The sequence below is a fragment of the Eretmochelys imbricata genome, chromosome 9 (assembly GCF_965152235.1).
Source record: "Eretmochelys imbricata isolate rEreImb1 chromosome 9, rEreImb1.hap1, whole genome shotgun sequence".
Classification (NCBI taxonomy): Eukaryota; Metazoa; Chordata; order Testudines; family Cheloniidae; genus Eretmochelys; species Eretmochelys imbricata.
Window position 1 is genome coordinate 83,617,091 of NC_135580.1, and position 23,462 is coordinate 83,640,552.

Sequence of the window (23,462 nt, forward strand, 5' to 3'; positions counted from 1 at the left end):
AAATCTGAACTCATCTGATGGGCAACAGTAGGACCCATGAACAGGCCTGGGTATAAGACACATTTTTTTTGGGAAATGGCTCAAAGAGCACATAACTGTCTCCTAAATGTACATGTGACTTGGGGATTAATAACACTATAAAACACCAAATCTCACTTCTCCAGAGACACTCCATGAATAACAAATAATACTGCCATCTTCAGATTACTCACCACCTTGAATCTGTTTTCTGATCAGTCTCAGAGGCCGTGTCTACTCTTAAATGTTTCACGGGTATAGCTATGTTGGTTAGGGGGGTGATTTTTTTTTTTACCAATAAAGCTATGCCAGTAAAAGCCCAAGTGTAGATGCAGTAATAATGGTATAGCACTTTTATACCGATCTAACAGTGTCCACACTAAGAGGGTTTTGCTGGTTTAACAATACCAGCATAACTATAACAATAAAACCCTCCTGGTGTAGACAAGACCTTAGTGAAATGACATGATTAGAACTAAGGTCATGGGTTTTCCATGTTATCTTGAATGCAGAACTGGTAGAGTGTGAGTGAAAAGTCGTAAAGGAATCCCTCAGGAATATTTTAGATCAACTATGAATTTAAGGATAACCCCATCAAGGGGGATGAAAAAAATCGCAAGGCAAAAAAACAAGCACGTATGCCTCTATCCTGTAATGAGCTCGGATTGGGTATGGGGATAGGGTCCTTAATATACATTTTGTTCTGAAAAGTTTCTGAATAGAAATATTCTGAAAGCAATAGGCTTGCCCAGATGTAATTGAGGGCAGCATCTGGTTGCAGAATATTTATTATTGATGCTGATGCACAAGACAGAAAGAACTTGGCTTGAGTTTTGAATTCTAAGGCTGTTTGTAGGACTGGTGGTTAGAAAAAAACATCTTTTTACTTGTAAACTAAGCACTTCTGCTATGGAATCACTCAGGCACCATAAATGTAGAATCCCATGAGCCCATTTCTTCAAAGTCATTTTCAGAGTAGAACTGAACATTAAAGTGTCATTTTTGTTCTGTGATCAAAAGTGTCCCTCTCCCTGACTAGACTCAGATATTTTACAACTGCCCACCTTTCCCTGACAACAAACAACCTTGCCAAAAGTGCATCCAGCTTCCCACCAGTCGTTCCGTGTTAGAACGTCACATAACCACATGCATTTGCCTACCGAGCCCTTCCCCCCCCCGCCCCCATTTGCATGTGCCTGCCTGCATGCACAAATGCATATGTTCACTTTCAGGCACACGTGCAAACACACACACACACACAGAGTTTTACCACTCTGTCTCTTCCTGCCTATCTGGTCTCCAAATCATTTTTAAATGCCGCCAAGTGCTCTTTTGAGTCTGCCAAAAGCTGAAAAAAGCATTTGGAGAAGCAGCAGCTTGGGAATAGAAGATGCTCAGAGTAACTATTAATTATGTAACTCTAGCACTAGGGCTCACATGAGACCAGTGACTGTTCTATTGAGGGACACTAAAAACAGAAATAGCCTCCTAGAGCAAAGTTAAGCACTAAAATCCTGCCTGTAGTAAAAAAAAATGCAAAATCCCCCTCTCTTCCTGACCTACACACAGAACTGGTCCAGAATATACCACAGATCTCCATAGCCAGGATCAGCAGGAGAACTGTCCCCAAAATCTAGAAATGTTTCCTTCAGACTTTAGTTTACCGATATCCAGCTCCCTGTCCTGCCACCCTTACTCACGTCTGAGTAGCATCTTACTCTGGAGCTCCGGGAGAGAAAGTGTGGAGCTAAAGAGTGTCCTTTAAACTCTCTGATAAAGCTTAAACCTAACATCCGGGCCAGCTCGGCTGACCAGTATACAGAGGACAAGGCTGTGTCCCCATCCACTGTCTGCACCCTCACACTGTATTTCAAGTAGCTCGTGCCCCTGGTGGCACATCTCTGAACAGAGGGAGTATGACTGGGCCTGGCCCTTTAGAGGTGGCTTAACTGGGGACAGCTGCTTTCACTTTACACCTACATACCCATGTCAGGGTTAGGCCCAATTTAGCCCCATTTGCAAGGCTGCATAAATGGCAGATTAAGATTCTGGGCCTGGCACATTAACTGTCTGGCTTTGTGCCTGCCCCTATTTGGAACGCTGATTGTCAGGACGCCTTGATGGGAAAGGCTACCTTATGGGTAAGATAGTAGCTTGGGACTCCGGAAATCTGGTTGCCATCCCTGGCACTACCATAGGCCTAGGTTGGTGTTTGGGGAAAGGTACACGGTGGTTCTTCTTCTTTCCCAACGGGTTTTCATCTTGAGTTAAAAAAAAACAACCACCAAAAAACCAAAACAGGTCCATCCCCAGTAAAAGGCCACGGTGCACTGCAGCTCACTCACTGGGAGCCCAGAGGAAAACAGGGGGACATATAGGCCATGCAGCTCATGTGAATTACCAAAGAGGGAAATTATCCCAAGTGCATGATGATCACTGTCCAGGAGAAGCCTTTGCATCTTTGTCCTTCTAACCTTTTCCTTTTTTCTCCCTCTCCAGTTTGTTGCTCAGCCAAACTGCCAGCAGCTGTTAGCTACACTTTGGTATGACGGCTTTCCAGGATGGAGGCGGAAACACTGGGCAGTCAAGCTCTTGACCTGCATCACCATTGGACTGCTATTTCCTGTGCTTTCTGTGGCATATTTAATTGCACCTAAGAGCAGGCTGGGACTGTTCATTAAAAAGCCATTTATAAAGTTTATCTGCCACACCGGTTCTTACCTAACCTTCCTCTTCATGCTACTTCTGGCATCGCAGCACATTGTCAGGACTGATCTCCATGTGCAGGGACCACCTCCCACTATCGTCGAATGGATGATCCTACCCTGGGTTCTAGGTAAATCAGAGGAAACACAAATATGCTTGGGCCTCAACTGGCAGACTTACGCTCATGATAACTGCATGTGGATTAATTGCTAGTCTCTGTGTTAGCTGCGTGTAAACAGGTTTGGCAACCAAATCTGGAAACTTCATTAACTGCTGTCCTTCTTCTGGAACTATGGGGCTAGGGCTGTTTTGTTGTTTTTATTGCCATCTACTGTGTCTTTTGGCATAGCCCTCAGGAAGCTGCACCAACCTGGGGTAGCCGCGAGAGGTGCTGTGTCCGTTTGATGCACAGTTCCTTCTTCGCTTCCCCTTTGCTCTGAGTGGGGAAGGGGCATCATAACTGGCTGCTGGCCTATACCAGCAACAAATTGTGACTCTCTCTTATTGCCTCCACTGCACTGGCTGGTGCACGGGGGAGGCAGAGCTAAGAGTCTGCTCGCTCTTTGCCCATTCCCCACCCGTCCTGACATTTTGGATCTTTCCCCCTGTTCCCTCAACAGCAGAAAATTTAAAAGGAGCCAAGACATTGACAAGGCGCCACTTGTGCTCAGTGGGGGAGTGGCCGCTGCCCCCCTCCCCCCACAGCTACGCGACTGCCTGCACATGGGGCATCAGAGGGAAGACTCCTGCTCTGCCTTATGCCCCAGTGCTGGCACATAATCCAAGTCACAGTCTAGCTCTCCAATATGAACGGGGGAGAGCTGGTTACTGGAATGTCAAAGCAGAAGCTGCCTATTCCAAGCTGATTAGTGCAGCCCTAATTGTGAAGAAAAATGAGTGGCAGCTTCCCCGTTCTGTCTGTTTCACAAAAGCAAAGAATAAAGATGATATGGCAGCATGGAACCCAGCTTTCAGAGCCCGCAGAAGTGTAAGAGCAAAAAACCACATTTTGATACGTTTGATGAGTCAGATTCATTTCCCCTTTCAAGCTGAGCTGCCTTGAGCTCAAATGCACACTGTGGCAAATAAAACCTTGTAGACTCACAGAGGAAACACAATCTCTCCTTTCATTAGGTTCACGTCTGGCTTCGTTTACTCTACCTTGCTCTTGTGTTAAAATGTACCTGCTCCCATGTACCATCGGCTTAGGCTGGAGTCTCATTCTGAGGCTCCCTTAAGAGAAATCTGCTTCTCCTGATGAAAACAGGCTGTAGGGCCGAGAAGAATATCTGCCAAGGATTGTATGGGCAGAGGGCAAATTCCACAATAGCGTTCTTGCTGGCTACTCCTCTCAGTTCCAGCAAGCCACTCCTGCAAGATCAGGTGCTTCACCCAATTCAGAGGTCATGTGAATACAAATACTTTTAAAAGATATAAAATAAGAGAGAGTTGTTTCCTTACTCTCCCCTGCCAAATGTGACATCGCAAGGCCACTCATGATGTAGCTTCCCCCATTAAGCCAGCCCATATATGTTGCTTTCTGCTGCATTGTTGCTATGAAGGTGCCATCTTCCTGCCCTACAGCTGGCACGTACAATCAGGTCCAGTGTTTTGAACCTGGACTTACTTTAAACTCAGCCCTAAGGTTCTGGGCTCAGCACGTTCACTTTGGGCCCGTCCCTACTCAGAAGGGTGATTCGTAGGATGGTCAAGCCCTGGGTTAGGACTCAAAGGAGTTCAGTTCCTGGCTCTACCACAAGCTTCATTTCTCACCTGGGACAGGTCGGTTAACTAGAGCTGACTGGAGCACCACAATGAGGTTTCAAAATTTGTTTTCGGTCAGCACTGGAATGAAAACAAAACCTTTTGGCTGTTTTAGGACGACGTGTGTGGGAGACCCAGATGTAAGGCCTGGCTCTGCCTGTTTCCACAGCAGAGCTTTTTAGCCTAGATCATTCCAAATCAGGGACTTGTACCTGTCCAGCCTCCATCCTAGGCCAACAGAATAACCTCCCCTCCGCCCAGATATAGGGGTTTCTCTTGCTTGTTCTCTCCCCAGACCCAAAGCCTTCCTGCTGAAACTTTTATCGAAACTGATCGATCTCCACAACATTTTTTGGCTTCAACAAAACAGCACATTTTGCTGAAATGAAATTTCATCGAAAATGTTCTGCCAAGCTCTGCATTTAATTTCTCTGGGCCTGAGTTCACCAAGTGTATAGTGGAGACGTGATCAAACTTCCCTACCTTGTTGTGTTGTGAGGATAAATTAGTTGGGCTCAGATTCTGTCTGCTTTCTCTGGCCTCTTTGTGCTGCTCTGGTGACATAGAGGAGATGCTGAGTTGCCCTAACATGGCATCTGGGAATTCCCCACACACAGTGGGAATCCCTGGAAAATGTTCCTGGATGAACTGGGGCCAACAGGTGAATTAAGGTGATCCTGCCCCATCCCATGTTCTGTGCTGAACACTGTGTTTATAGTGCCATTCTTCATTCGAGGGATGAACCTAATGTATCAAAAATCTCCGTCTGCACCACCATCCAGTCTTGAGCAAGAAATTCTCCCAAGTCCCTAAATCTGCAGTGGGCCAGAAAAAGACTTACTGAGGTTGCAGCACTGGAAGGGGAGTGTGAATAACAAGTATCTCTTCAAAAACCCATCTTTAAGCTTACACGCTCAAACAGCTAGTTTGTTCTAAGACTAGAACTGGTTGGATAATTTCAAACATTTCAAAATTTGGACAAAATACTGCCACATTCTTTTTCCAAATAAAACCAGAGATGTTGCTTCTATGTTTTACTGCTAGTCAGGATCATTTTTACAAAATTCTAACTGTGGATGAAAGGATGGGTAAAGGACAGAGTTGCGAAAACGTTAACAAACTTTTTTTCCCATTGTGACCAACTTTACCAAAAAGACAGGAGAGTTTGTGCTACTTCACACAGGCTAGCCCTACAGCTCTCACACAGCCCGAGCCTCATTCTCTGTAGTCTTCAAACAATAGGAATTAGCAAATGTGCAGCTGAAATGTACATGCAAAAAGAAAAGGAGTACTACTGGCACCTTAGAGACTAACCAATTTATTTGAGCATAAGCTTTCGTGAGCTACAGCTCACTTCATCTTGGAATAAACAGCGAACACACCCTTTTTTCCTACCACTTAACGCACCCTCCACTTCACATTTAAATTATATGAAATTCTTTGGAGAAGAACAGACCTTCAAATGAGATGCTGATGTGTCTGTAAGGAAGAATTTACCATTTTAACGTCCTTTTTTGTTTATGAAATATCTGTAAAATAGAGAGAGAGAGAGAGAGAAAGAACGACCAGGCACGTACAGTGCAGACAGCATTACAGTAACTATAGTAACAATGCTAACTATGATTACTCACAATAAATACAACATAGTTGATCTTCAGCAGAAGCTGCTCCATTGATTTATTTTATTTTATTTTATTTTATTTTGTGCGTGCAAAGATTTTAAGACAGCTGTACTAAAATTACCTTATTGGTCATAACATGCTGCTGACCTGACCAGTGGCATCAGCCAAGAAAATGTGATTGATATCTTTATGTTTGCAACAGTTAATTTCCATGCTCTTTGTTCTTCATATTGAACCTTTAAAGCCCTAGAAAACAGACTCAACTGATATCCCAATTTGGAGGATCACGTCATAATTCTGTTGTCGGATGTTTGTTAGCCACTCTCTTGATGCTTTTTTTTTCTTTTCTGATTTAAGTCTTGGTTCTTGAGTCACGTCCAATGCTGTAAACTCAACCATGCAAAATATATGGGGATGGGGTAACATTTTCATAAGTGCTTAAGGGACTTAGGAGCAAAAGTCCCATTTTCAAAAGTCACTTAGGCACTTAAGAGTCTAAAAGGGGACTTAGGGTATGAATACAGTGAAGAAAACATACCCGAGCTAGCTTTAGTCTAGCAAGCACAGGGGCCAGTAGCAATGGAGCTGCAGCAGCATGATCTTCTACTCAGGCTAGCTACCCGTGTACACAGGGTCCAGGCAGGATTGTATCGTCTACACTGAAACCTGTTCTGCTGTGGTTTTACTATGATTGTACCCATGCTAGGTAGATTTAAGTTAAATCGGGTGTGACTACATATGCTACAATCATACCACTCAGTTGCAGTGTAGACATACCCTAAGCTCCAAAACACCTAAGTGACATTTGAAAATGAGGGCTAGGCTCTGAAATCACATAGGCTCTTTTGGAAATGTTACTCTAGATGGCTTAGGGGAGTGGTAACAGGGTATGGAACCTTATGTCACGACTGTAGGCAAATTTAGCCTCGGTTAGTAACAAGTGAGAATAATTCCCTGTTGGAGGCTGACATTTGTGAAAGGAGTTGATTGTCTCAATCCAGTTCCTAGTGAATAAAAGTCCACATCGCAAAAGCCACCACCACAAATGGTGCTAAGTGGAACTCTAGCTGACAGCCTCAGCAAAGAGGCCGTAAACTGAAGGCCAGATTCTGATACCCTTACCCATGCTGAGTAGCAGCTTGCTCACGAGTAGTCCTATGGAAGTCAGTGGCGCTATTCATGGAATAAGGTGAAATTGAATGAATGTGCCTGGAGAATGGATGTGATCCTTCCATCTCAGGGCTGAAGCAGACTGATGGAGGGAAGCTTGTGTGACTGTCACCTGTCTTATGGATAAGGGTAGGGAAATCAGCCTTCAAGGCTGCCACGCTGGCATCATTAAGGAGCACTGAATTACCCTTAGACACTACAGAGGTGGGTGCTCTATTAATAACTAAGACAAATAAATTTACTCAGATCATTTATTTATTTAAATCAATAAAAATTTCCCCTGGGCCAGGTCACCCACACTTTCTAAAGGGGAACTTTGGCCTAGAACAGTTAAAAGGAATGTGTGTTTCATGCAGCATCTCCTTGTGCTTAGTATGTGAAGCACTGGGCAGGACAGCTTGAGCCTGAGCCGTTCCTTTTCTGACTGCATTTCCCATTCTGCTATATAACACTCTGTAAGCAGCTTTATTAGATTTTGTAGGAAAGGAAAAAGGATGAGGCATTTTTTCCCAAGCAGTTAGTTTATAATTGCCTTTTATTACATTGGATTTGCTCTGCTTTAATGGGCAGTAATGTTCCCTCATGCAGATAAACTCTCTTTCTTTCCACAGGTTTTATTTGGGGAGAAATCAAGGAGATGTGGGATGGTGGATTCAATGAGTATGTACATGACTGGTGGAATCTGATGGACTTTGCAATGAACTCGCTCTATCTTGCAACTATCTCCCTGAAAATTGTCGCTTATGTCAAGGTACAGTAAGTTGGCACATGTGTGTGAAAACTATAGTACACAGGAAATTATCTGTCAACGCTGAAATTCCAGCTCAGAGAGAACAGGTGCCCACATCACAAGTGGTACTAGTTGGCATCCTTGTTTGCAAACTCAGTAGGAAAGCCAGTGACTAAATTGGTTTGGAGAACGAGCATGCTTCTCACCCCTTACAGGTTGTCCTGCCTGATTAAGGTTAAGGCACATTGGCGGGGTGTTGTGGGAAGAGTTCACATAACCACTGCCCACCTTGTAACTGTGGATAAAGAGTGAACCTCAAGTTTCTGGATTGTCACTGAGAACCTTACAACAGTGCTAAATCCACTTAATATGTAACAATGAATCCAGAATAGGGAGATCAGAAAACAATTAGAGTTTTATAATGTAAATGGGGAAAATGATAAAATACTCTGTTGAGATTTTACAACTATGCTGCAGATTCCTTACTGTCAGCTCCACTAACTGAGCTAGTGCATATCACCGTTCATCCTCAAAAGCACCTTTCAAATTTATAAACATCTGATGCTCTAAATTAATTTATGCGCAAGCTTTGAAGCCAGGGAACTGCCAGAAGCACTCTCTCTCTCTGTCTCTCTCTCTCACACACACACACAGCTCAGTCCCTGCAATACCTCAACACAGTGACTCCCATCGACTTTAGTGGGAGTGGTGTGCTTGCAGGACCCGGCTCACAGAGTTTTCTCTAATCTTTCTGGTGTTCACAGAGTCTGTAGGCCTGATTCTCCTCTCATGCTGGTGTGAATCAGGAGTAACTCCATTGAAGTCAGTGGTGTTACAGTGGTGTAAGTCAAACATGAAGTAACCCTGTATTCAGATTGGGAGTGTCCTTCCCCACCAGCTCCCCAGAGTTCCTGCTTCTGAGGCCATAGACAACTGAAATTACAATTCCAGATCTAGCTTCCTGCTGCTTTAGACATGGGTCTGAATCTGAACATTTCTTTATGCAGGGAGTTTAGGGCAGTAGATCTACATCACTGCACACTCACTAGTCCCCTTTCCCATATCTCTCCACACCCTCCAGGGTTAGAAGAGAACCTCCACAGAGTACATCTCCTGGGTATGTAGGGGATGCAGTGTTCCCTAGGTGGGGCTCTCCATAACCTGACCTCCTCCCCTGCATTGTGGATGTGACTGGTCCCACAGCAATTAGGGCTTTCCCTTTTTGCTGCTCCATAACATTGGTTCCACTATGTACACAAGGGAAGATTTTGCCTTTTTTTTTAACCACAGCAGCTTGAACTCAGACCAGTGCTGTAGAAGTTCACTGTTCCAAGGTTCTCTGTCCATTTGTAGCCAGTCATAATGTAAGAAGAGAGGAGAGAGATGAGGAAACTAAATATTTCACAAGCTAGCTGAAACAGGAAGGCTGTAGTATAAGCTCGTCAGATTAAAAGACCAGCACAGGGGCCATTTTAAAGTGCAGAAGGCTGCACTTTTCAAAGAGAATGCCAAGATATCTGCTACTCCCTGATCAGGTTGTTCTGTATCAGTATCAAAGCAAAGCCAGATTATATCTTTTTCTCCAGACATTTACAGCAGGAGAGAAAATTAAACACTTGAACATTTGGTCTTTGAACTGTGAGCAATAAAAATGAAATAGCTGGAAATCGTAAGTCACGTGACCAAATCAGCAACGTGGCAATTCTCTTTCTCTGAGACACGCAGCCGCTTACCCCGCACCCACCAATAACACCTAAAACACCAGGCACAAACAAATACACGCAACCCAAGCCATGCATATCTGCAAACATACAGCTACCCACATTCTCTTTATGAATGAGTAATTCATACCTACAAAACCACAGAGCCCTGCATGCAAACGCCCACACTTCCATACAGTCATAAAGCTGGAAGGGTAGCTAATCCCACTGAGCCTCTGCAGGCCCTGAACATCCATGGGTATGTTTACACTGCAGCTAGGAGCAAGCCTCCCTGTCTGGGTAGACCGATTCGTTCTAGCAGGGTCACCTTGCTCAAAATAATAGTGGGGAGGTTGCAGCTTGGTCTGGAGCTGGGCTGCGGAAGCCTAGGGGCCACGCCCGAGTTTCTGCCCTTGATGGAATGTCCACATTGCTATTTGTAGCACGGTAGCTCAAGCCCCACTCGTGTGAATCTGTCTACCCGGGTGGGGAGGCTCAGTCCCAGCTCAGTGCATACACCCTCCATGTCACATCCTCTCACTATGTCCTAACCCTTCAGCCCTGACATGCCTTTCTGAGATCAGAGGACTGTGGCAGTCTCACTGGACAGCACCCCTGACTTTGCACAGCTTGGCTCTGCAGCTCCTCCTCCCGGCCTACCTCTCCACTCCTGTGCTGTCTCCTATATACAGATGCAGCACTGCCCCTGCACACTGCTGGGCAGAGCTGAAGCCTTAAATGCCCAGCCGTTGGCACTCCATTCCTCAGAGGTCTCTGCCAGCACAGCTCCCTTCTCAGCTTCTCTTCCCACACCTGCCTCTTCAAAATGGAACCCCACATCTCTGCACCCTGGGCCTCATGGATACATTAATCAATATAGGAACATGCCAGTAGCTATGCCAGATCAAAGCCATAGTCCATCTAATCCAGTATCCTGCATCTGTCAGTGTCAGATGTTTCAGAAGAAGGTGCAAGAAACCTTGGATTCGTCAGTGGTGGAATAACCTAACAGAAGTGTCTTCATAATCCTTATCACCCAGAGGTTGGCTTGTGCCCTGAAGCATAGGGGTTTATAACTCTTCTGGTGTTCTACAAATTCTTTGTAGTGTGACTGGGAATGTAGTAAGTATTTGTGCAAATGCTTAATGTGTTTTGAATTCTAACTAAACTCTGGCCTCAGTGTTATCTAATGCCAATGAACTCCACAGATCAATTAAGTGTAGGGTAAAAAGTATTTCCTTTTATCAGTTTTAAATTACCTGCCTTTCGATGTCATTGAGTATCCCCTTGTTCTTGTATTATGAGAAAGAGTAAATGGGAGAGCCCAGTTTACCTTTCTCTATACTGTCCTTTCTCTGGTGTCTAAACAGCCCCAACCATTTCAGTCTTTTTGTGCGTCTAATCATTTTCATTATACATCTCTGAACCCCTTCTATTTCTGCTATGCACTTTGCTGGGCTGACCAGAACTGAACACGGCATTGCAAGTGAGGGGGTTCCATTGATTTATATAGTGCCATTACAACACAGCCCTGAAAAATTGCCGTTTTTAAAATAAAGATCTGTGAGATGAAAAAGGCCTTGTCAAGTTCTTTTTAATAGCAGCTGACTCTAAATCCTGGCAGAGAGCTACGTGCTGTTGGGAAGTTTCTCGCCAGCACTCAAAGCAGAATTTTGAAGCTTCCATGCGAATCTGCTTCCCAAGTATTTGATTCTCTCTCACTGAGCTATAGATATATACATATATATATGGTTGAGGTAATAGCAAAGAGATAACAACATCTGCACTGTTTGTTAACGTTTAAGGGCCAGCTTCAAATCCAGTTAACAAAGTGAGTCCCTAGTGTTCATGGAAGTGGAGAACAGTTTGGAAATGTCAGAAGCAATCAGAGGTCATGTAGAAATGCAGCTGCACTGTATCTCAGCTAGATTTTCAAGCAGTATTTAGGTACCTGTCACTGACCCTGACAAAACCATTGCTCAGCTACCACCTAACCCTGTAAGCATCTAAAGTCCCCTAGGTGCCTAAACTGCTGCCTGTGGGCATGTGCAAAGCTGCCTAAGTCCTGATCACAAAGCTGCTCACTTCCTAACTCATGTCTAGGGCTTGGCAGGATTCACAAACGAGGCATTTCCCTGCCTACCTTTCCTGCAGGGCCTGATCTGGTAGGTGTTCTCCGAGCGTGCCTAATACACCCAGCAGACAGCCAGGGGCCAGTAGAGCCTCCCCCTTTATCTCTGCTAGACCAGTAATTAAAGCCCTTACTCGGGATGTGGGAAACCTGGGTTCAAATCCCTATTCTGCCTGATTCAGAGCAGCAACAAGAACACAGGTCTCCCAGATTATGGCTATGGGAGAGGGGTCTCTCTCAATCTCTCCCACCTTGTATGAAAGACTTAAAGATTCATTGGACCTGCAAGAGAATGACTCTGAGCCCAGTAGTTAGGACACACACATGGGAGACCTCCCATCAGCTCCCTGCTCTGAAACCAACAGAGTAGGGATTTGAATCCAGTTCTCCCACTTTGTGTGCTAACCATTGGGCTAAAGAGATGTTGGGGTGAGGAGGGGAACCATGCCTTGTTATTCTTGAAATGGCTTAGGTGCATAACTCCAGGAGAGAGTTTCTGGCTTGGTGGTGAATCCTGAGCAGAGATAGGTGCCTAATTCCCTTTGAGGGGCAGGGCTTAGGTCCCACCCCACTTCTCAGCATTTCCTACAGGTGAGCTTAGACAGCTCCCCACTCCACAGGCTGGCTTCTGTGAATCCATCCCTATTTTAGGTGCCCAACTCTTCCTACACAATGCATAGGGAACCTGGTTGCCTCACTTGGGGTTGCAAATGACACAAGGTGGCAGGGTGCTGAAAAGTTAGGTGATGTGATGTTTAGTGCTGCCATGCCCAAGTCCTCCTTTGTGAAGCCCATGGTTGCTTCTACTTACCTCCTTGAAAAGTTGTGATTTTTATGCATTGGACCTTAAGATTTAAACTGAAGGGCGTTACAAAGATACCTCTATCAGAGTAAAGTGTGTTTATCTTAAAGGTTACAAAATCTATCAGTTGCTATAAAACACTTGTTACTGTATTCGCCTTTCTAGGAACATTTTTTGCCTTTTTACATGGTACATGGTAAATGAGCAGAACAGAACTAAGAGGCCAAATTCAGCCCTGGTGTTAAAAGATCTGATTCCGATCTGTTACACCATTGTAGGTCAGCCCAATGGAGCTACACTGATGTAATCAGCCTCCATGACTCTTTTGATGTCACTAGAGTGCACTTATTTACACCAGGGGAACATTTGGCCCAAATAATTCATATGCTTTTATAATTGCACTATAAACCTAGTTAATTTTATAGTTGATGCTTTCAGGTGTATCCAGTGTTGCAGCTATAATTATGACCTCTGTTTTTATGACTCTCCTAAAATTACCATGACAAATTAACTAATAAGAAAATTAATGTGCAGAAAGCATTTCAGTTCTGGGAGCCTGGCTCTTTTTGAAATAAGAAGAAGGAGGAAGGCATACAGTTACCACATTCTATTGTTCATCCATGTTTTCCTTCTTCCTTCCTTCCTTCCTTTTCCACTCTGCTTATCCCAGAGTATAAAAGCACCATTTCAAATGTGTATGAACAATCTGGAAGTGAAAAAAAAATTGATAATGGACCAAAATCAGAATCTTAAATTTGATAATGAGGAATTTGAACTCCTTTGAATTTTAGGGGTGATAGGGGTTCTGTTTGAATCCATGGTCCTGAACTGGTCCATAAAATTTTCATTCCAAAACTAAAGAGCTTAATTTTTGAATCTAGCTCAGGCATGCTAATAATCTTTGGTGAAAAGCTGATCTCACGAAACTGTCACACTTGAGGACAAAATCTCACAGGAACAACTTGTGAGATGTTGACTCCATTGAATTCAAACCTGAGCCTTAAACACGTCAGCTTTTCAAACCTGAACCCTGAGCATTACCTAACCCTGACTGAGATCCAGATTTGAACACCATCTGTTCAAGTAATCAAAAGCTGGTTAGTGTACTGCATAATGAAATGTTGTTAGCAGTTGTGGCTTTTGGGGCTATGTTAAAGTGTTTACTGCACCATTAATTTTTGTACCCTTGTTATTTCTTTCAGTATAATGGTTCTCGTCCAAGGGAGGAATGGGAAATGTGGCACCCGACGCTCATTGCAGAAGCTCTCTTTGCAATATCCAACATTTTAAGTTCCTTGCGTCTCATATCCCTGTTTACAGCAAATTCCCACCTGGGCCCCTTGCAGATCTCTCTGGGACGCATGCTGCTAGACATCCTCAAATTCCTTTTTATCTACTGTCTGGTGCTTCTGGCTTTTGCCAACGGACTGAACCAGCTTTATTTTTATTATGAGACCAGTGCCTCAGAGGAACCCAACAACTGCAAGGGGATCCGATGTGAGAAACAGAACAATGCCTTCTCCACGTAAGATTCCATCCCCTTTCTGTAATGCTGACTTACGTTGCTTCCTACCTTAACAGTCTCTACGCGTTGGCTGCGAATGCCTTTATTTGTCAGGCCAGTTGGTTGGTTATGTAAGGAAAGTCTGAGTTAACTGGGGCAGACCCTTTGCTGAAGTCTGCCTTTTAGCTGTCATGAACGATACTCAGTTCCAGAGCACAAGGTCTCTCCCTATGATGGGATGTTTGTGACCCAAGGGAGGTGGTGATAAGTCTCATAGAAATTAAAAAATGAAAAGAGCTGCTACCACCAGGTCCTCTGGTCCATCTCCCATTCAGTGCAGGATGGGATCCTATGTATACACTGGAAGGTATTTTAGTAATGCCCCCTGTATAATGTCAATATCCTTTAGAAAATCATGGTTGCTCCACAGAAGGAATCCTTTCAGTGTGAGAAAAAAATAAAGTATAAAATAAAAGGGAAGGAACAAACCTATGCACAGAATAAACTAAAATGATGATAAATAACAGCAATATAAAATAATATACAGTAGGACCATAACAAATGCTCTATGCAATCAAACCCAAAGAATGAAACTGACTTGAAGCCTGGGAACATAGCATAGGTTATAGCCCTGGTGATACAGCTTGGGCAAAATTCTCATCTCACCTGGGCTGGTTGTACACCAGTGTAATGCTGTTGACTTCAGTGATTTTATTGATACTGATGTAGGTGTGATCAGAGAGACTTGGAGGAAATGCTAGTTCTTTACTGAGGAACTGCTATATAAATTGCTGAGATGGTAACTGGCACAGATCATGGCTGAAGAAACAAGTGCAAACTGAAGAATAACTGGAATTGTCTTTCTTGTGCATTTATTTTAATGAATAATAGCCGTAATATTGATAATAATCAGCACCAATCCAATTGCTCTTGGTGTTTTTACAGTGCTTGAAAAATACAATAGAAAATAAAATAAATAAAACACAAACAAGCAGAAGAGATTATTATTCACCACTTGATAGTGAATCAAATAAAACTCTCCATTATGCTCCCAAATGCTCCATTCATCTTTCGCCCAAATGTTTAGGATTAAAAAATGGGCTTTGCAACATGTCCACAAGCTTATCAGATCCAGGCGCTGACAGACCCCAAGTGTGCCAGGCCTTGGGGCAAAAGAGCAACTGCTCCAGCCATCCTGCTAATGCTTTCCTCTTAAAAAGAGCAGAACCACTTAGGTGAAATTACATCCACTCCTGTCAGAGGCCACATGTCAACAGCCCCTCATGATCAAAGGTACCAAAGGTGGCAGACCTAAAAGAGAGGTTTCAGAGTAGCAGCCATGTTAGTCTGTATTCGCAAAAAGAAAAGGAGTACTAGTGGCACCTTAGAGACTAACCAATTTATTTGAGCATGAGCTTTCGTGAGCTACAGCTCACTTCATCGGATGCATTCCTAAAAGAAGCACAGACGTTGTCATTCCCCTTTACTAAGAAGAGCTCTTCAACCATTGCAAATCAGAAACATGGAGGGCTTGGTTAACTCATTTAGCCCAATACTAACACCTCTGAAGTGAAGAGAGCCACATGGTGTTAGTGAAAAAAGAATTAAAGCCCTTCATTTTATCCCATGGTAAATATTTTAATGCTCCTACAAAAATGTTTTGTGCTCCCTTTGCAGCAGTAAATTAACTAACAAACATCATTCCTATAGCTGAGCTAAAGCTGATCCACAGAGGGAAATGTTTTGGCAGGACATGATGCTCTATAAATTGAAGTTTCTGACAAGTAAAAGGGCTGAAGCACTGAGTTCAGAACCAGATCCAGTCAACACTAGAGCTGAAGGGTATGGGAGGAAGGGAGTATTTCAGTCTGGGATTTTTGTTTGGGCCCAGCTTTATTGCAAGCCAGTTACTTTGCTGCTTTCAGTGCCATCTGATCAATGAAGGAAATAACAGATGTTTGACTAAAGAAAAAAGCACATTTGGTCACGGGGGAAAAAATGTGATTTTCAAGTTTCTAAGAGGGTGTAACACACAACAGGGAATTAAAAAATGATATATAACCACTTGACAGAAAGTGCACAAATCAACTTGACAGCATTCTTTAAATGCAGACCACTCATTCTCCGGTACCGCTGTGCATTTAAACCTCTTGCCAACGAGACTGCCTCACAAAGAGAAAGTTGAGGGCACTCGGCATCTGGGGACAGAGGTTTGTTTAAAACAAAGCAGCAGTGGGTGGGGAACATTAGGACCCAGCTCCCTTGGCAGGGGGCAGAATACATTGCCATTGCCTTTTTGTCTGAGCTGGGCTTAAGAAGTTTATTCACTGTGTTCTTAAAAGTTTAAATAGTCATTATTAAAACCCCCAGGGCAAGCTGACATTTCACTCCTCAAACAGACACACAGCATGTGCGACTTGCTAAGAATGGGCAACCTGCAAAATAGGAAATTATATCTATGGGACTCTTAGAATGAGCAGCATTGGTGTGAATTCAAATCAAGCCTAATGTTACCTCAAGTTGGCTTGAATTCATCCCTCCTTAGTGGTAGAAGAAATGCAAAATGCTTCCAGTGAGTCCCCTCAATCTCTAAAAGTGTTCCGAGGCAGTCACATAATAAGAGCTAATTTTATAATCAGAGAAGGAGAAACAGGAGCACTGTTCATGTTTGTACAACTCGTTTAAAATATGACACCTATTTACCATCATATTATTTCTGATTACTCCCCAAGGATGGGTCTAATATCTGTTGCGAAGAAATTTTCTGACCCACAAACACAGCTCAAGGAAAAGTAATATTCCTTTGTGACAGCAACGAGGTGAAGCCATTAATAATTCAAATTTTTAAGCTTTGGCCTCTCTGTGCATGAGAAAGTGGAGTGTGTCTATTGCTTAGACAGGCAGTCTGAGGAATATATTTATCACAGAGGCTCAGTCAACCAAAAGGGGGTGGGAGGGAGTCAGTGACTCCTTGTTTTCTGCAGTGTCATTTTGTCTTGAGAGGGACGCTGTTAACTGGGTTGCCATTTTCTCCAAGACACACTAGAAACTGCAGCCTTGCTGGAGGCTAACGGTGCACCAGAGAGTGAAGCAGGAACTGTCTTTTCCTCAGATGCTTTTAGAGGGCCGTTGAGGTTTGCTGTTTCTCCCAGTAGATGCTCAGAGTTCACATTTCAGAAATGGTTTCTATTTTAAAAGAATATTCCTCTAAAATATTGTGAGCCTCATCAAAAGTGCCTAACAATGGACATGGCCTTTTGGTTCGGGTCCCCTGTTAGACATTGCGGGCAGTATGTGATTGTACTACATAAAGCGAGAGGAAAGAATAACAAAATATTATTGTTATACAGAATTGCAGCACACAACATCGGCCTGGCTGTTTCCGGTTTAGCGTATGAACCCCTTTCTCATACAGAATAGTTTCTTAATCCACTAGGAGCCCCACTGAAATCAATGGCACTCTGTGTGGAGTAAGATGCTATTATACGAGTGTAAAGGTCATACAATTTGGCCCTCAGGAAGAAAGGTGTCTGTTACAGCTGTTCCTGATAAGCTGCACTGCCTGCTAATGTTAGGATACCATTCAGGGTCGTGTGTGAGTGTCAATATAACGTTCCTTCTTAACCTAGGGTCAAATTCTGCTCTTAGTTACAAAGGTGTAAATCCAAAGTAACATGCTATTCACCCTCAACGAGTTATTCCAGATTGATAATCATGTGGCTGAGGACAGAATTTCACCCCTCGGTCCTAAATCCTTGAACAAATACTTTCCATCTTATGTTCCTACCTGAGATTTATGGCTGGATGGGGAGGATGTAATTCTGCAAGGTACAGTCAAGCAGCAAACCAAGGAATTTTTTTTTCCTTCATGATGAAACTCCCCGCCACAATGTCTTCTGGAGGCCTTGGTTAATCCCTTTAGTGCAGGCTATAAGGCATTTTTATGTCAGATAGCTCATTGTTGACTGCTCCTTCCCTCCCCTCACTTAGATTTCCCTTCTGCTTGTCCCCTTTCCCCATTCTGTGTGCAACTAGAGAGTTATTCCCTGTTGTTGGCAGGTGGTTTGACAGATAGCTCTTGTGTTTTCCCTTTGGCTATATGTGTTTAATGTTATTTGGGCTGAGCAGTAAGCTGGTTGACTTTTCATTTAGTTGGTATTCTGGTTCACTAGGATGATTCGATACCTCATTCGTTACATTAGATCTTAAAAAACAATAAATATTTTTCTATTGTTTTACAAACTATTTGCTAAAAATTCAGTTTAGTTTCCTCATCTGTAAAATGGGGATAATGATACTGGCCTACTTTGTAAAGTTCTTTGAGACCTGCTGATGAGAAGCAATATACAAGGGCTAGGTATTGTTATTATTGTTAATAATAATCAAATGAGTTCAGCTGTTTAGCTGGGAGACTGGGCGGTCCCTTTAAAAGTGGGTGTACTGATTGTGTCATGTGACTTACGGTGTCATCTGTGCTTTTTTCTTTACATTGCTCAGGTACAGTTTCACAGACTTAAGTAATGGGGCCAAATCCCTAGGTCCTTACTCAATGTTTACCCCATCCTTATTTGACTAATATGCCTCTCAGAGAAGTCAGGTTGTTCAAATCAAGGGGAGTTTTGCTTTATTAAGGACTTCATAATTTGGCCCAGGATCTATAGAACCCAGATTGTAATACAAGAGTTAAAACTGTAAAGAATGGCAACTCCTCTATGGATAGTAAAGGTGTGAATGCCAAAAGAATTTAACAGGCAAATGAACAACCAATACAACAGATTCCTAATATTTCAAGCACATCCAAAATAGATTATATTCTTTTAAGCAATACTTTTTTGGTTTTTACAGTAAGACTCTTTTTTTTAAAAACCATCTATTGACCCCAGGCCAAAGCCAAAACATCTTAAATGTAGATAGAAACGTCAGCTCCCCAAAACTTGAAACAATAATACCCAAAGGAGTGATTATTCACAATCCTGATAATGTATTTGACATGACTGCAAAAGGTCACTTGTCTATGGCAGAAGCCATAGCAACCCATAGCCATAGCTCTAAAGTTAAGTGGGGTCAGGAGACTTCAAAGGAGAACCCTATCATGCTGCATTAATTAGGTGACACACTTTCTTCTGAGTCAGGACTGAGCAAGTGCTCCTGCATAATGCTGGGGGCACTGTACTGTACTAGGTTCTGCCATTCATCAGACATAATACAGGGGTCCCTAACCACCTGTGATGTGAGGATACAGAGTAGGGGTCTGAGCCCCATTGTCCTGGTTAATATCCAATTGAGGTAATTGCACGCTCTCTGCCAATATCACCCCTGGGGATTCAGCAGGATGTGATATTCACCTCCTCTCCTGTGATGCAGTACTGCCGTGTGCTGTCATAATGTTCCCATGCTGCACATCAGAGGTGACTGAAGCATTGCCTATGCATGTAGAGGTCTTCCTGATGGAGACCCTGTGGGAATGGGAGAGATTATTTATACTGTGGCATGCAAATTTTTAACAAGAGGGGCCCAATCGTGTCTGGCCCTCTGTGTGTGTAGGGGAATCTCCTTGTGCACCTGTCGGGGCAGTTATGGCCCCAGTCATTGCACCCCCCTGAGCACAAGGGCAGGGGAGTCAGGGTGCCACTGAAACTCCGAACAGGGCCGGGAACACTGTGGTCCAGGGTGCAGCTCCCTCCTGCGCTGGCTGATGGACTGTAGCCTGTAAGGGGGAAGCACGTACTGACCCTCCAGAAAGGAAGGTATTGGCTCTGCTCTTCAGCATACTCATCTCAGTGTGAACGCAGGGATGCAGCCTGCCCATGTGCACTGAAGGCCGAATGGCTTCAGTGGTGCAGTGCACCTTGACATCCTCCCCATGGCCAGGGTGCATAGAGCCCTATGGTGCAGTGCACCGCAGTACCCATCTTCCTCATGGCAATGGCTCATAGTGCCCTATGGTACACTGCAGCACAATCCCCACCCTCACCATGGCTACGGTGCAGAAAGCCCTACCCTGCAGTGCACCATTGTACTCACCCTCATCACAGACACGGCTCAGAGAGACCTAAGTGTTTTTCTTGTCCTCCCAGACCCAAGTAGTAATGTGCAGTTTGTCTTTTGCAGACTTTTTGAGACCCTCCAGTCGCTCTTCTGGTCCGTGTTTGGTCTGTTGAATCTCTACGTCACCAATGTGAAGGCTAGGCATGAGTTCACGGAGTTTGTCGGGGCCACCATGTTCGGAACGTACAATGTCATCTCCCTGGTCGTGCTGCTGAACATGCTCATAGCCATGATGAACAACTCCTACCAGCTCATCGCTGTAAGTTGTCCCTCCATCTTCCTTTCCGATTTTCTCCGCAAGCTCTATCTGCTTTACATGCAGCATTTATGTCTCATGGTTTCTTCCAGGATGATTGGGGCTATTTCCTCAACTCCTCGGCAGCTAGTGTGTTGGAGTTTCCAGTCACTAGACTGAACCAGTGTGTTTCTGTGTTCATGGATGATGGTCTGCTAGACTCTAATGCTTCTTGACTGCAGAGGGTTATCACCTATTAACTGTCCTATTTTTCTTAAACTCTGCCCTCAGGTGTATTAATCACCTTGCCATTAACAGCTTACTTACTTACCTTATAGCACACAGGAAACCCAATGCAACTGGGTGGTTTTATTTGAAAGGGTTTGGTTTTTTTCTTCACTTTTTGTTTCATTTTTAAATGTTTTCTGGTGTCTTTTCTCCTCAGTCCTATCACTTATTATCCAAACCTTCTTTCCTCATATGTGCAAAGAGCCACTTCTGTAACTTTTGATTCCAAAATGGACCAACTGAAATCAGTTAATTCTCAACTGAACTGCAAACCAATCCTGTAATTGCCTGATCCTGCAACCCTGAAGTCACTGAGACTAGGATAACGCCCGCACAGAATGCAGGATCTGAGCTCAGTTATGTCTGGCATTGTGGGTCCACTTTCAGACTTGACCAACTCTGTATTTGAGTGTTCAGATTGGTCTTTAAAACCATACCCTCATTTTAAGCACCGAAGGGCCAACTTGAACACCCAAAGGCAGAATTGGGGACACATTGTCAATGTTGGTTTCAGATTAGCAGTCGTGTTAGTCTGTATCCGCAAAAAGAAAAGGAGTACTTGTGACACCTTAGAGACTAACAAATTTATTTGAGCATAAGCTTCCGTGAGCTACAGCTCACTTCATTGGATGCATGTAGTGGAAAATACAGTGGGGAGATTTTATATACACAGAAAATATGAAACAATGATGTTCTCTGTGTATATAAAATCTCCCCACTGTATTTTCCACTACATGCATCCAATGAAGTGAGCTGTAGCTCACGAAAGCTTATGCTCAGATAAATTTGTTAGTCTCTAAGGTGTCACAAGTACTCCTTTTCTTATTGTCAATGTTATGAAAACTAGACTCTGAATGACAGTGGGTATTTGAGCAGGAGGAGTTAGGCACTGCAGGTTGAGAGGAAAAAGAACGCCTGTGATCCTGGGAAGGCATCATTCTAGATTTTATTAAGGCCCTAAAGTAAATAAGCCTGAAGGGAGCCTAAACCTTGTATACATGGTGTTTAAAGTAGGTTAGATTCGGAGGGTGTGTGTGACAATTTTGGCTGCTTCATGGATCTTGACATTATGGGGTGATGCCGTGTTGGGTTATTTGGGAACAGGAACAAAAGTCAAAAAGTATCTGAAATGAAAGAAATGTGTGCCCCCAAACTGGCCAGTGATACAGATGTCTGACTCATCCCTTGTTGGGCTTCCCACTGTCCTATCTATAAATGCCATTATTTACTCTTGACAAGGATGAAGAATCAAAAAAGAGAAAAAGGAAATTCACCTCAGCTTCTCCTGCTCCCACGTCAGACTTCCCTGGCTGGTGAGTTCTCACCTTACCAGCCAGAGGAGGGAAGGTGTATGGGAGCAGTGCTTCCCCAAAACAGGGCAAGGAGAGGAAGCATCTGGACCTTGTCTGTCTGCTTGCATCTTCCTGTTCCAAACTCAACGGCAGCTTCATGCCAATCCCAACTATCTAGCTAAGTTGAAAACAGCCTCTAGCCACCAGGGCAGAACTACATTGCCCTTGGGATCTAACTCACATTAAAGCCTATGGAAAGACTCGGGCCCTTAATCTTGCTAGCCACTTGGAAAATAGATCACTACACAGGCATAAATGTTTTCAGCTTTTGTCCATGCTTTCTGTACTACCTCTCTGACCAGCGCTGACCCTTCAGATTCTGGGGGGATATGTGGGGAACCCAGACAGCCTCTTTGACATGCTTTTCCAATCCTCTTCCTTACCTGGCTTCATATAGGGTTGTGGATGACGCAAAGCCCAAACCAAAGATTGTCATGAGAACCAAGGTATTTACTGTTCACTGTTGTTATTTCCTATTCATTATTCTCCTGTCTAAAGGCATCCTATCAAAAGCCAGAAACACCACCACGTGATTTAGATAGCCAGGCATACACCATCAATAAGGAATAACAGTTAGGTGAGGTGCACAGTTTGAACAACCCATACACTGAAAATTGTTGGTATAAAGCGTTTATGAACAGTGAACTTTTGCATCAAAATCTATGTCTGTCTGTGCAAGATCAGCAGACAAAGGGCTCAGATAAGCTATTCACACTGACGAATGTGTCAAGCTGTCACTGAGTGGAATGGTCGCTTCCTACCATAGCTTGTGACAGTGACCGGATGGCGATGGTAGATGATTTCCTTGTCACCTAATATTTAATACAGAAATTCCCATACAGCACAGTGACATTTGCCTGGAAGGCAAGAGATAATCAGCTACAGGCTGTCCTGATGCAGCACAAACTGAACCTGCAAAGAGCTTGATTCTTAAAGCTGGCATTTCTGCATTGGTGGCTTACAGCATTCCTCATGGCTAGAAAATTTCCCCGCCTCTTCTAAGGGTTATATATGAATCAATATGTTCCCTAACCACTATTAATTAATATTGGTCAAGTTTTAAGATTGTGGTTCATTTTCTTACCCTGCCTTCACAGAAAGTAAACAAAGCTCCCTTACCCTTTTTGGGCTGGTTGCTGAATTGGGCAGCTTTTCTTATCTTAATGCTAGCTTTCTTGGGGATATAAAGCATATTAGATAACAGCAGCCCACTGCATGAGGATCAGGAGACCTGGAGAGTTGTGGAGTCCATTTTATACGCACACCAGTGAAAAACCTTCTGCCACAGTCAAGTCCCCACAGAAGAGTGAACTCTGGCAAAACGACCGGGTGAGGGAGTCCATCTTAGCATGTCAGTGTTCCTGAGATGGAATGGACAGTGTTCCATTCAGC

General features: G+C 43.7%; 1 protein-coding gene across 1 annotated transcript in view; it reads left to right on the forward strand.

The window, feature by feature from the left end:
• TRPC5 (transient receptor potential cation channel subfamily C member 5) overlaps window positions 1-23,462 on the forward strand; it is a 96,903-nt gene that overhangs the window by 52,800 nt on the left and 20,641 nt on the right. The window contains exons 3-6 of the mRNA XM_077826353.1: window positions 2,518-2,854; window positions 7,892-8,031; window positions 13,846-14,168; window positions 20,259-20,454. Of these exons, the coding sequence (XP_077682479.1) occupies window positions 2,518-2,854; window positions 7,892-8,031; window positions 13,846-14,168; window positions 20,259-20,454 (996 nt within the window). The remainder of the gene's footprint in view (window positions 1-2,517; window positions 2,855-7,891; window positions 8,032-13,845; window positions 14,169-20,258; window positions 20,455-23,462) is intronic.